General features: G+C 35.0%; 1 protein-coding gene across 3 annotated transcripts in view; it reads right to left on the reverse strand.

Annotated features, from left to right (window-relative positions):
• LOC100243465 (pre-mRNA-processing factor 39-2) overlaps positions 1–15,287 on the reverse strand; it is a 56,067-nt gene that overhangs the window by 26,773 nt on the left and 14,007 nt on the right. For 2 of the 3 annotated variants that reach the window (XM_010657324.3, XM_010657325.3), the window contains exons 3-4: positions 9,314–9,543; positions 642–809 (exon numbers count right to left, since the gene is read on the reverse strand). In XM_010657324.3, the coding sequence (XP_010655626.1) occupies positions 642–809; positions 9,314–9,543 (398 nt within the window). Of the gene's footprint in view, positions 1–641; positions 810–3,616; positions 3,933–9,313; positions 9,544–15,287 lie in introns of those variants that run through there. The other variant, XM_059740087.1, reaches the window with a different exon arrangement.

The raw sequence follows: 15,287 nt of genomic DNA on the forward strand, positions 1-15,287 counted from the left end.
GCAAGTGTGTAGAAAAAATCAGAAAAATAAGTGCAATGGTTTTCCAGGGGCAACGATGTGACCAAAACTAATAAAATATAAAAATAATTTTTTAATAAATCAATTAATTTTAATTATCTCATGATATAAAAACATCATAATAACTTTTATAATGAATAATTTTATCATAAAAAAAATGCATATAAATTTAAACTAATAAATAAGTCATAAACATTTTTAAACAAAAATAATTACATAAATCATCTTTTTTTTATATCAAATATATTTATGTAATTTTTTTCTAGTAAAATAGCTTTAATATGTATATTATTACTTTTATTATTTCTTAAAACTTTTTTATAATATTTCCATAAATTTTAATCTTATCAATATATTTTTTTTAAAAAAAATTACCAATATTTCTAATATTTCCATAAAATTCAAGGATCGATATTTCTGTTATTTCTAATATTTTAATCCTTGGGTGCATTGTTTTTTTTACCTTTTTGGTGCTTGTTTATAAAACATTATTTCTTTATTTTAAAAAAATCACAAATTAAAATTTTCATGCATCCCTACATGGATAAGAAATTCTCATTGCTCATAAATCTTGACATATAATCAAATTTCATGGAAAGAAGAATTCGAAGAGCATGAAATACCTGTCATAATAATGATGTAATTTTTTTGTTGGAAATCTCAAAGTTAGAATGTAAACGTGAGCTAGGAAACTCCACTGCTGCTGAGAAAGCTCAAATTCAATGTATTTATCCCACAAGGTATGACATAAGTAATCCTTCCCGACAAAGGACAGCCCTCTTTTAAACAGTCTGTCAGGAAAAATTATAAGAAAAATATTAATCATGTAAAATAGCAAAGAAGAATTGCAAAAGGACAGCTAAGGAAGAGAGAACATTACAAAAAGGATTTTATATAAGCTCATTTATAAGCCAAAGCTTGCAATAGGTAGCATCCAACAGCAATACAGCTGGAGACAAGTCTATGCACAGAATTCTAGTCCCAATAAAACTTTTTGGCATATTTTGTAATACCTACTAGTGAAATAAATAGGACAGATAATTAAAATTAAACCCAAATCTGTAACATTTCATATTCCCAGCATCCAGTCAAATGGGCATTTGACTTCACACACTAACACACAATTATGAGTTCAATTCTATTTCAGTAAAATTCAAAATAAATTGCTTTTCGTTTGAGTAGGTGGCAAAATAAACCAAAATTTACCAAAAGAACAAAGAATAGCAGAAAATATCAACTCAATCCTAAAAATGCAGGCTGTTGAGATTTTTCTGCTTCAAGAGGCAGCATTTGCAAGATTCCAGTGAATCTCTTGACATTGATTGTCTGGAAACTGTAAATTGATTAATAACTGGTACAAATCATAGTTATTGATTCCAATGAGTGAGTATCTTAGCTTAGGAGGCGATTTGGGAAAAGATTCTCTTAATCAGCTTAAAAGAACAAGATGGCCTTTAGTGAACTGTTGCTACTTGCGCAAGAATGAGGAAGAATCAGCTAATCATACTCCTATCCCCTATGGCAAAGCTAGGGTCTAGTAGCATCTGTTGTTCTATCTGGTCTGATTTCATGGAAGCTTCCTAATCTGATAAGATAGATCTTATTCAGATGACATGGGAATTTTGTTGGAAAGAAACATACAGAGGTTTGGAAGACCACCCCAATTTGCTTGTTTCAGGCCATTTGGCAAGAGCACAATTGTAGATTGTTTCAAGGTGTAGAGCACACGAATTAATTGTTCAAAGACTTCTTTATTTGTTTTCTTTTCCTTTGGTCTGGACTCTTCTCATTTTTATTTTTTTCTCTTCCTTTTGGTGCCCTTTGTATATTACGTTCATTCTCTAGTTCACAAATGGCTGATTTGGTTTCCCTGCATGAAACAAAAGTGCAGCATATGTCAATGCAATTGATCACAAGCCAAGTTGTTGGCACTTGGCAGAGATTCATAGAGTGAGGAATGGTGGAAGGTGGGGTAGTTGTTTTCTGAGATAATAGGGTTTTGATTTAATTGAGATGGAGGCGGATGCCAACTCCATCTCCTGCCAATTCAGGAACTGCAAGTATGATTTTGTTTGGATTTTAACCAAGGTGTATAGGCCTGTTCTGAGAGGGGAGAGGGAGGACTTTTGGGAAGAATTGGCTAAGATTAGAGGGTAGTGGCATTCTTGATGCATTGGGGAGGATTTCAATATGGCCAGATTCCCAAAGAAATGAGGAATTGTCCCAAGTGTTCGCCAGCTATGAGGAGGTCCTCAGGATTATAGAGAACTGAATTTGCGTGATTTGCTTCTAATTAAAGGACCATATACCTAGTGCGGTGGCTTGAATAATCAATTTGCTTTGAGATTGACCTGGTTCCCTGTTTCAGAGGATTGGGAGAGTTGACTTGATAAATTGCTGAATGAATATTATCATATATCTCAAGGGTATTTATACAGGGTACACAAGACTATTTTAGGATAACTAACTATACAATATAATCGACAACTATACAGAATAAATCACAACTATACAAACAGTTGTGCACAGCTGTACGCACTGTTGTACATCACAACTGTACCAATTTACAGGTTCGTAAACAGAGTTACCAATGGGAGTCTCTACAGGTTTCTTACGCAGAGTTACCAATGGGAGTCTCTACAGGTTTCTTAAGCAGAGCAACCAATTTCAGCCAAGAGATCTAATGCATACTTCCGTTGTGAGAGGAAAAGTCCTTGCTTGGACCAAGACACCTCAATACCCAAGAAGTATTTAAAAGCACTCAAGTCCTTCATTTCAAATTCCTTGGCTAGATAGCTCCGAAGCTTCTCTATTTTTCTAGAGTTACTACTTGTAACAATTAGGTCATCAACTTAAACAATAAGCAAAGTAATATCATCACCACCTCTCTTATAGAACAGAGTGTGATCTGTCATCGCTTGTTTAAAACCGTGCCCTTAGCAATTGCTTTAATCCATACAAAGCTTTTTTTTGTTTGTATACCTTGCCTTCTTTTGGTGTAAACATTGGAAGGGGGTCTATGTGCACCTCCTCTAACAGATCATCATGTAGAAAGGCATTCTTTACATCAAACTGTTTTAATGGCCAATCCAAATTGACCGCAAGAGAGACTATGACTAACGGTGTTCATCTTGGCCACAGAGGCAAAGGTCTCTTGTAGTCAATTCCGTAAGTCTGGGTTATCCCTTGGCAACCAATTTAGCTTTGTGTCCTATCTGACTTATACTTTGCTGAAAACACCCACTTATATCCCACTGTCTTCTTTCCCTGAGAGAGCTCGACCATCTCCCGAGTAGAGTTCTTTTAGAGAGCCTTCATTTCTTCTACCATAGCAAACTTCCACTTAAGATCTTCAAGGGCTTCCTAAAAATGACTAGGAATAGACATAAAGGACAACTAAAGAGCAAAAGCAATGAGTCTTATATAGACAATGATAAGAGACAAAATCATAAATCGGATAGACAACATTAGAGGACGATTTTGAGAAACCCAACCTATTAGGTTCTTTACGATCACGAATAGGATATCTCCTACCTTGACCACCAACTTGTGGATTCAACATACCAATGTCTAAAGTTAAAAGTGAAGAAACATGCACCTCAAGATTAGTCTCGGAAGTGTCATTCAATGGCATGGTACTGTCATTAATAGGAGTATTGAAGCCTAGCGAGGGTATGATAGTAGCATCTTTATTCTTCCTTGTATAAACTTGTTGAAATAATCTGGTTGGTCTTTCATCCCTTCTTTCCTCAAATTCAAACTTAGGTGCCTCCCCTTGACTTGAAATCCATATCCTCTTCTCTTCTGACCATAACTTTTCCTCTTCCTTACTACTAATCTCCCCTTAAAGAGGAACTAGAGACACATTCCCAAATAAGACTCCCCTTCGCAAAATTGAACATTCATGGAGACATAGTATTTGCCTGTAGGAGGATGAAAGCATTTATAGCCATTTTAGGAATTAGAATAACCAAGAAAAATACACTTAAGAGCACAGGGATCAAGCTTATCCCTTTGATGAGAGTGTATATGAGCATCACATATACAACCAAAAACTTTAGAACAATGATTCAAAGCAGAAAGAATAGGGTGAAACCAAGATAACATTTGCAATGGAATTTGATAATCAATGACATGAGCAGGCATTCGATTGATGAAAAAGACAATAGTCATGATAGTCTCAACCCAAAAATGTTTTGGAACATGCATGGTAAAGCATAAAGCTCGGGCTACCTCAAGAATGTGGCGGTTTTTAAGCTCTGTTATGTTGTTCTCTTGTGGCATGTATGTACACATTCTCTGGTGGAGGATTCCATTTTCTTTGAAAAAATCAACAAGTTACTGATTCACAAACTTACGACCATCATCAAAGTGAAAGACCTTGACCTGAGTATTAAATTGTGTGGCAATCATTTTGGAAAATTAAGGAATGACGTGTAGAACATCATTCTTAGATTTAAGCAGATATACCCAACTCACCCTAGTATAGTCATAAATAAAAAACACAATATTTATGACTCGAAGCAGAAGGAGTAAAAAAAGGACCCCAAACATCTATAAAAACACGGGTAAAAGGAATCGGAATTTTATTGAGACTTATTTTGAAAGGTACACGATGATTTTTAGTATATATGCATTGTTCAGAGCTTAAACTAGAAATTGAAAAATGTCGAAACAACTGACGAAACAAACATTCCAAATAAAAAAAAGATGGGTGACCTAATTGACACTACTATAAAAGAATCTTTTCTCTATCACATGTCTCTCTTGCTACTTGAAAAACATGGTCAGATTCAGATTGTAACTCCCTTGCCCCCTTCAAGTAGTAAAAACCACCCCTCTCCTCACCAATGTCAATCGTCGTCTTCGTAAGATTGTCCTGGAACACACAATGAGTAGAATTGAAGGTTACAGAACAATTAAGATTTTTGGTAATCTTGCTAATAGAAAGAAAACTATTAGAGAAACTAGGCGCAAATAAGACAGAGGGCATGGAGAGTGTGGGGGAAAACGAGACATTCCTAGCTCCTGAAATCGGCATAGGAGTCCCATTAGAAACGTGAACAAACTTAACAAGTGAGGGCATTAGAGAGTCCAATAAGGAAGAATGACTAGTCATATGATCAGTGACCCCTAAATCAATAACCCAATTGTTAGAGGCAACAGAAATAAGGGTTAAATCAGAATTACCTTCTTGAGAAGATAATCGAGAAACATGAGAAGCAAAAGTAGGAGTAGCATCGGAAATAGCAACCTAAGCTTATTTCTTGTTTTTCATTTCTGCTTGCTTAAGCTTGTACCACTCTGGATAACCATGCTTCCTCCAGCAAACATCTATTATATGTCTGGTGCTATTGCAATGAGTGCAAAAGCGAGAAGAGGAGTCAATAGGAGTAAAAGTTGTTGGTTGTGTGTTATTCTTATGGATAGCCATTGCAGAAGACTCAAAGTAATCTTCTGTTCCCATGGTGACCTGCCTATGCGCTTCACGACGAACTAATGAATAGGCTTCCTCTAGACTTGGTAAAGGAGAGGTGGACAAAACACAACCACTAACTTGATCCAAACTGTGATCAAGACCTGCAAGAAATATATAAACCCAATCCTCAGCAGTATGCTTCCTTTGTTTCTCAATATCAGCTATATACGTCATATCATTGGGCCTTAGATAATCAAGCTCCATGAATATTGAGCTTAACTCGTTGTAGTATTCTGCAAGAGGGCGACCACCTTGGTGTGACTGAAAGGATTTCTTGATCAATTCACTTCAGAAGAGTCAAAGACATCAAGATAGCTCCTCTTAACTGCATCCTAAACCTCCTTAGTCGTTCCACATTGCACAAAGAGTGACATCAGCCGGTCAATCCTGGAATTGATAAGCCAAGACTTGACTAAAGTGTCTTCAGTCCCCCATTCATCAATGTTTGGATCATCACTTGCAGATGCAACCTTCCTTCCTGAGATATATCCCTTCTTCTTTCTACTAGCAATATGCATCTCCAAAATTTGAGACCAAACACGATAATTAGCACCATCCAACTTAATAGAAATTGTTCAAGAGGTAGTCTCATGAATGGTCACCATGGATGATTTTTTGCTATCAGAACTAACCCACTTTTGTTTTTGTAGACATTATATGGTAACGAAAAAGGTGAAAAGAAGGAAGAAATGTCGACTAGGTAGCAATGGATATTCTCTACTTTTGCTCTGATACCAACTTGATAAATTACTGAATGAATATTCTCATATATCTCAAGGGTATTGTACAAGGTACACAAGGCTATTTTAGGATAGTCAACTATACAAAATCATTGACAACTATACAGAATAAATCACAACTATACAAACGATTGTACATAGCTGTACGCGTTGTTGTACACGACAACTGGACACAGTTGTACAAACAGTTGACTAGTTGCCTTAGTGAAACGAAAGCAAAGGCATCAAATCAAATTAGTTTTTGGAACTCTAGGGGGAGGAAGGCAATCCTTTCTATAGAAGAGAATGAAGCTGGAAGGTTGGCTATGGAAGAGTATCACAAATTAGCCATTCCAAAAGAAATCTCTTTAAGGTAGAAATCAAGAGAGCTATTATGGTTAAGGGAAGGAGATAAAAACACTAGTTATGTCCATAAAATGGTCATTGCTTTTCAAGGATGGAGACATAAATGAGGGGGTTGCAAATGCCCTTCTTCAGTTATCGTTGAAGGCAAAGGATTAAAGGCCTAGCATTAATGGTATGTCTTTTGCTTCTTTAGAGAGTGTAGACTCAGGGAGCTAGGAGGTTCCTTTCTCAAAAGAGGAATTTTTAATTTTTTTTGCCCTATCAAGCTTGAGAGAGGACAAAGCTCCTGGAACAAATGGCTTCACCATGGATTTTTGGAAACATTGTTGAGACATAAGCTTAAATGCTACTTCCTTAGTCTTAAGGCTTGAGAAGGAAAGAAAAATAGTGTGGCTCTTTGTGCCTTTTTTGGACAATTTGGAAGGAAATGAACGGTAGACATTCAAAAACGAAGAGCATTCTTACCAAGGAATTAAACTTAATTTTCTTTATAATCTTTGGGTAAGATCCAATTTGTTTATAGCTCTGGGCCCTTCTTGTATTTTAGATTTTGTGGATTGGATAAGGCTTATTGAGGGGCTTTGTTTTTTGTTGTCCCTCTTTGTTTCTTTGGCTGTGCTTTAGGCACCTGTTGTATATTTCTTGTGTATTTTGGGACGCTTTTTTGGCATTTCTCTTTTTAATACACGTTTTCTTTACATATAAAAAAAAAGGCCTGAGAAGATCCAAAGAGACTTCTTGTTTGGTGGTTGTGGTGAGATTGGAACTCTTTAGAAAACCTCACTTGGTAAATTGGTCAATAGTTTTCAAGGATCCGTCGTCAATAGTTTGCAAGGATCTGTGGTCAATAGTTTGCAAGGATCTGAAAAAAAAGGACATGGCATCACAATTCTCAATTTTGGCAGAAAAGAAGAGCCTTTGTGGAAGCAAGTTATTATAGGGAAGTTTGGGAAAGAAAGGGGAGTTAGTGCTTTGGTGTGGTTAGGGAAGGTTACGAAGTAGAATTGTAAAAGGCAATTAGGAATAAATCAAAGGTACTTCAAAGTAGAATTCATTTTATTGTGGGGAATAGGAGAAAAATAAAGTTTTAGACAAATAGGTGGTGTGTTGTCTCATCATTGAGAGACTCTTTTCCCACCTCATATGCCATAGTCAGCTAAAAAGATTTGAGTAGCAGATGTGTGGGAATTGGCGAGAAGGGCCCTTAGAGTCCATGTTTTTCAAACAATTCCATGATTAGAAGTTAGAGATGTTGGAGGCCTTTCTAAGGAGACTACAAGAGCAAGTGGTGAGTTGGGGTGCAGATGATAAGATGGCCTAGTTGGATTCAAAGAGTGGAAAGTTCTCAATTAAAGCTTTCCACTCCTTTCTAGCACCAAGGGGATCACAGTCATTTCTAGCTAATGTTGTTTGGAATCCATGGACTCCAATGACAGTTAAGTTTTTTTGTATGGTAAGCAAAGATGTTGACTTTAGATCAACTCAAAATGAGATGTTTGTCTTTGGGACAGATGCTATATGTGTAAGAAAAAAAAGAATCTACTGATCACATTCTCCTATGTTGTGCCATAGCAAGAATGTTGTGGCAGCTAGTCTTTTCCATGTTTGGGATAGCTTGGGTGATCCGCTCTTCAACAAGACTAATGTTATTAAGTTGGAATGGGTGGGGTTCAGCCTAGGAGTTATTGTGAAATGATGACTATCTCTTATATGGGTTTTGGGAATTCCACAAGAGGCAAGACCCTTTGGAGTATTGTTTGTCTCACTTTGATTTGGATTGTGTGGTGAGAGAGGAATGTTGAGATCTTTGAGGACAAATGAAGGACGTTCGAGATGTCATGGGATTTAGTTCATTTCTTCACTTCTTTTCAAGCCTCTTGTATTAACAATTTTAAAGGCATTCCTTTGAATGTCCTTCAACTCAATTGACATTCAGTATGTACACCACTAGGGTTGGGCCAACAATGAGAGGAGCCTAGCCGTTTTTTCCATGGGATGAATTCTTTGTAAATTCTTTTGTAATAATGGAACTGTCCCATTATATATCTTTTGAACTGTTTGGAAGGAAAAAACATGCTAGCTTTTGATAATGCGGAGCTTTTGGTCCAAATGATGAAAAACTCTTTTGTTTGTAATTTGTGGTCTTGGTTTGGTCTAGGGTGTCTGTAGATGTGGGTCCTATGCCTCTTTTTAGCTTTATCGATTGGGTAGGTTCTAAGTGAGGATAGGTGATGTTTTTTGTTCTCTCCCTTCCCCACTTGGTTGAGCCTTTTCACAGCCGATGTATACTTCTCGTATACTTTAGAACGTTGTTTTGGCATTTCCTTTTTATATATACTCTTTGTTTTACCTATCAAAAAAAAAATTATTGAGGAGGTTGGCAAAACTGATGAACTTTATGAATCTTGTTCAGAACCCAAAACCACCTTCAGAATTAATGCAAGCTGTCACATAAGTTAGATTGTATCAAAAAATAGGCCCCAAATTGTACCTGTCTATTTAAATTCACATAATGTCACTTCAAAAGTATGAAAACATGTAAAATCTTGTATCAGTTTGAGCAGATAATCTAAAGTATAAGGAGACCTATGGCATAGCAACTACTGTTAACTATCATGAACCAAGTGTACATGACAACTGAAAACATCAAAAACATCAACAATGCAAATAAATCAATATATTTGCAGCTACAAACCACAGTAAAGCTATACCAAATTCTTTAAGATGTTACCTGCGAACATCAAATGGATCCTCAAAAACAGACATACTGAAGCTACAATAGTCAACCCATAAACCAACAGAGTAAGTTGCTGATTGCACTGCCCGTTCATAAACTTCAATAACTTTGTCAACAGTGCATAAACGTGACTTGTGATCAGCATATTTCCTCCAATAACCATAGCACAAAGGAAACTCAGACAAGAAAGAGTCATACACTAAACATATTTTCTTTATGTCATCCTGCAATAATTACAGAAAGAGTATTATTTGCATCTTACATACCACTAAACCTGGAAGCAACAAAAATCATTTAGTAATTAGAGGCCAGAAGCAAGTAAAATATTCTGTGTCAACAATCCCCTTCATATTAATAAAAATATTGTATATTAACAAAAGCTGTAACTCAAGAGCTAATTTTATTTCCAAGAAAAATCCTAATAATTGCAACATGCATAATCTAGAATCTTTAGGGAGGATTGTAGTCTGGTGGAGAATTGGTGCAGTAATTGTTGGATTATACAGCCTAAATAGGTTGGGATTTGATTGGAATTTGCTTTTTTTTTCCTATATAGTTCACTTGATTTACTTATTTATTTCCTGTAATTAGGGACTGATTAAGTAATTGATTTATTTCCTATAATTAGTAACTGATTTAGTGGAGTAATTGTAGGCCTAGAATAGAGTAATTTCCTCTTCCTTTTGTAAAACATTGTAAATAAGCTGTAAAAATATCTCGTGAATATACAAGTATTATTTGGAAATCATTATTTGCTCTCATGATTTCAGAGTCTTGTGCTTAGTAGCTCTTTTTCTATTCCATATACCAGCTCCGATTTTCAGCATTAGTTCCATTTTTTTTTTCTAGCCTCAATTGCTAAAATTGTTGGTGTATCCTTTCGGCCTTCATTGGTGGGGTTGGTTCAAAGCCCATTTTTCAGCATCCTTCTTGTTCTGTTGTGTGTTCCCATATTATAGTAATCTCATCCTATCTCCAATCAACCCAAGATGACAGAAAAACTGATGCTCATCCGTTATTACCCGAACAACCACAAACACTCAAAATCATGTCTCAATCCCAAGAGAATTCCAAAGTATTCCAACCACATTTCAACTAAACTAAGGCAATTACCTAGAGTGGTCACAGTTCGTAAGAATATACTTGAAAGGAAAAAGGAAATTGAGTCTTTTGCTCAAGCTAGAGATGAGTAGGAAGACCCGAAATTCAATGCTTGGAATGAGGAGGATTCTCAGACAAGCAACAATGTATCATGAGTTTATTGAAAAGGAGAGAGCTTTTTATCTCCTGAGTGGATTGCAAAATGATTTTGATCAGATCAAAGGCCAAATTCTTGGTAAAAAGACTCTTCCTTCCTTGAGGAAAGCTTTCACAATTGTTGAGAGGGAAAGACTAGATCCGAACCCCATGGACGGCTTAGCATTAGCCACTACTCAACAGAAAAACATGGTTGTCACCATTGCTGGCTAGAACATCAGTACTACAGTTATCATCTCAGCCACAAACCTGGGAAGGAATGAAGGCAGAAGGTTGAGTGACAAGGACTCTCAATGGTGTACTTGCTTCTCAAAGCCAATACATACCAGAGAGTCGTGTTCACAACTCCATGGAAAGCCTCCAAATTGTTTCTGAAACAGATAATATAAGTCGAAGAGGAAACTAAGAGCATAAATCTCAAGCTAATCTTACCAATACTAAGGAAAAACCCACAAACCATAATGTCAAGCAAAAGGGAGAATTGAATAGAGAAGATACCGAAAAATTGAAGCAATTCCTGTCACGACTTGAGAAGCTAGGAAGGCACATGTTTTACTCAAAACAGTTAAGTACTTTGTTGCCGTAAACGTCTTAAAAGAATAGTTTTCAAACCCATGGGTCATTGATTCAAAAGCTTCAAACCATATAACCAATTTTCTTCGAGCTACTTTCTAACCTACAGCTCATGCTCAAGAAATCATAAAATCAAAATAGCTGATGGAAAAGTTGTCACCATAATTGGTCAAGGAAATCTCTCTTTCATCCTAAAAAATGTTTTGCATGTTCCAAAGCTTTCTGTTAGCCTGTTATGCATTTCTAAAATTACCAAAAATTTGAATTACTCTATGAATTTCTCACCTTCTTAGTGTGTTTTTCAGAAACTTCATATGAGGAAGATGATTGGGCACACTGGAGAGAAGGATAGATTGTACCTACTTGAAGCTAAAAATGAAGCAAGAGAGAAGGATAGATTGTACCTTCTTGAAGCTAAAAGTGGAACAAAATACTCAAGTCTTGTCTCCTATTTATCAAAAGTAGAAACTTCGTACAGGGAAGATGATTTAGGCATATGCTAGAGAGAAGGATAGATTGTACCTCCTTGAAGCTGAAAGTGGAACAAAATACTCAAGTCTTGTCTCCTATTTATCCAAAATTTCCATGTCAAATAAAACCAAAGTTAGGTTATTCCATCTTTGTCTTGGCCACCCACCATTTAGGTTATTAAAGAAAATGTTTACTAGTATGTTTGAAAAATCATACACTCAGAATTTCCATAGTAACATCTTTAAATTTGCTATTCACCATCAAGTGTCTTTACTTTTGAGTAATAAAAAAAGTTCTATTCCTTTCAGTTTAATTCATACTGATATTTGGGGACCTACAAAAGTTTAAAGTACTTTTAGGACAAAGTGGTTTGTGCCTTTTATTGATGATTGTACAATAGTTACCTGAAAAAAGTCAGATGTTGGAACTCTATTTCCTATTTTCCATAAAATGGTGAACACCCAATTTAACTCAAAAATCCAAACTTTAAGATTTGATAATGAGAGGGAATACTTTAACCAGTATCTTTCACCATACTTACAAAAAAGATGACATTTTTCACCAATTTTCTTATACTAATATCCTACAACAGAATGAGATAGCTAAGAGGAAAAAAAAAATGACACCAATTTTCTTATCCTTACAAAATAAGATGGCTAAGAGGGAAAAAGAAAAAAAAAACATTTGCTTGAAATTACTAAAGCCTTGAATTTTCAAATGAAGGTTCCCAAAACTTACTAGGTGGAAGTTATCCTCACCATTGCTCATCTTATTAATAGATCCCCCTCTTGAGTTATTGACTTCCAATCACCCATGAGTTAACTTAGTAAGTTATACCCCTAATTCGATGGATGCAATCATATACCCCCTAAAATTGTTGGTTGTGTAGATTTTATTCATAATAATGCTCACCAAGGAACAAAACTTCATCCTAGAGCCTAGAGCCCTTAAGAGTGTATTTGTTGGCTATTCTTTGTCAAAAAAAAAAAAAAAAGGAGAGATAAAAGAGATATAAGTGTGATCATTTGGCTTACAAGAAAATTTTCATGTCTATGGATGTTACCTTTTATGAAAGTCAATCATTTTTTCCTCAACCATACCTTCAAAATTCATTTGTAGAAGAAAATAATTTTTTTCCAAGTTTGTATATCTCATACACTAAATTGCTTCTAACCTTGACCCTAAGCTAGTACCTATTTTTGTCCCAAGCTCTCCAAGCATTCCCCAAGTCATCCTTATGACTTACCTGAGCTCACTGACTCTAAACTCGCGGTTCCTCATTCCATTATTCCCAATTCTATTGTCCAAAGAAGAGAGGAGAAAAGATATGCTACATCGCTCAAGGTTTACTCTGAGAGAATACAATCTACTCCTAAACCTCTAAGTGCTACTCCAATTATCAATTTAGAAGAAAGTATTGAAACTCAACTTGAGTCTAGTTCCAATGTTTTAGATGATCTTCTATTATCTTATTGTTGTTAGAAAAGGTAGGAGACATTGTAATCAACACCCTCTGACCAACTTTGTTTCATTTAATAACCTTTTAGCATCTCACAAAGCATTTGTTACCAAACTTAACTTCATTTACATCCTGTTCAAGAGGCATTAAGGGATGAGAACTAAGGCAATGCAAAAGGAGATGAGCGCCTTGGAAAAAAAAAATACATGAGAGATTATGTATCGTCTTATTAGAAAGAAACAAGTTAGGTCTAAGTAGGTGTTTAGAGTAAAATATAGGGTAGATAGGACACATGAGAGGTATAAAGCAAGATCAGCAGCTAAAGGATATACTCAAACTTATGGGATAGAATACAAAGAAACATTTTCTCTATGTTGTTATCTCTTCCTACTAACTTTGGTTAGCCATTGTAGCAATTTGATGTAAAAAAATGCATTTGACCATGGGAATTTAGAGGATCAAGTTTATATGAAGACACCACTTGGTCTAGAAGAAAATTCAAGGGGAATAAGGTTTGTCAATTAAAGAAGACTCTATATAGGCTCATATAGTCCTCCAAAGCTTGGTTTGGAATGTTTGCTAAGGCAATGAAGAACATGAATTATATTTAGAGCCAAGGGATCATACACTATTTGTTATACACACCAGGAATGGGAAAAACTACTTTCATTAGGTATGTTGATGATGTTGTTGTGACCAAAGATGATTGAGAAAAAATGCGAGATTAACAGAAAAGTTGGAAAAAGAGTTTGAAATTAAAGACTTAGAAAGGATTAAATAACTTCTAGGTATTAAAGTTGTTCGGTCAAATAAAGGAATTGTGATTTGATGGTAGAAATATATTTTAGATCTCCTCAAAGAAATCAAATTGTTCAGGTGTAGGTGAACAGATACACCAATTAAGGTTGGTCACAAACTTGATGAAGGACCAAAGAGTCCTAAAATTGAGAAAGAGAGAGGCATCAACATTTGGTAGATGAGCATCATTATACTTTTTTATTTTTTTATATTTATCGAGTTTGTAATTGTAAAATTCGTAAAAATGTTAATATTTTGTTTTTAAAAATAGGAAAAAAATCATATTCCAATTTGATTTTTTTTATTAAAATAACAATAAATTTAAAATATTGGAATATGAAAGAAAATGAAATATAAAAAAAAAAAAAACAAAAACAATACTGTTATTCAATATTTCAACAAATTACATGAAAAAAAAATGAGTTTCTTTTTTTTTTTTTTTACAAGTGAGGAAAAAAAAAAGTGAGAATTGTAATACTATAGTTTGAGTACATCCCAATGAGGTTGGCGCCCATCAAACTATCATATGCATTACTTAACCTTTCAAAATGAGTCACATTTAATAGATTTAGAAGAAACGGACAACATATAATTTTTCAATTTTTATATTCATTATTGTCTTCTTATTCAATCTTCATTATTCTTTTTTCATCCTCATTCTTCATCTTCATCAATCTCTTAAACATCTTTGTCTTTATTGATATCCAAATTCTCAAGTTCAACTTCAAAGTTTGAAACCCCATGCATCCATCTTCTCAATCCTTCAAACACGTCAAGGCTTCAAGCCACTCTGGTGCGAGTGTCGTCCTCCCGTCTCCAATCATATTTGTAGCTACAGAAAATTAAATTCCAATGCTACAATTGACACTAGTAGGGTTAGTAGATCACACGCCATTTTAGATAGCATAAAAAATGCGGATACATGAAATTTCTATCATTTCATAATATCAAAATTTTGGATTTCATTAGGGGATAGGTATGAAGAGTAATCAGTATCTAAATATTTTGAAAAATCACACCTACTTGAAAGATTAACTTGTCACTTCCCTTAACTAATTGCATAAAGAATGGATCATTTCCAAATGCACATAGAGTTATAACACTTGAAGAGGCATTACCATATTTAATCTCATAATATTTATATAAGGTGTATTTTTATTTTTTATTTTTTATTTTTTTATAGGTAAACATTTAATCTCATAAAATTTATATTTAAAAGCGCTTGTAAAATGGCGCATTAGAGAACACACGAAGTATATAGAGAAAGGCCACAAGACAAGCAAGAGGAGAAAAGAGAGGCAAAAAACCTACCACCCTTAACAAGAAAACTAGCCCCCTAAAACCAACCCCCCACCCAAAATCCTCTAACAACTCAAAAAGCAAAACAACAACCTCACAAGACTAGTGTTA

Source organism: Vitis vinifera, chromosome 10 (assembly GCF_030704535.1).
Source record: "Vitis vinifera cultivar Pinot Noir 40024 chromosome 10, ASM3070453v1".
Taxonomy (NCBI): domain Eukaryota; kingdom Viridiplantae; phylum Streptophyta; class Magnoliopsida; order Vitales; family Vitaceae; genus Vitis; species Vitis vinifera.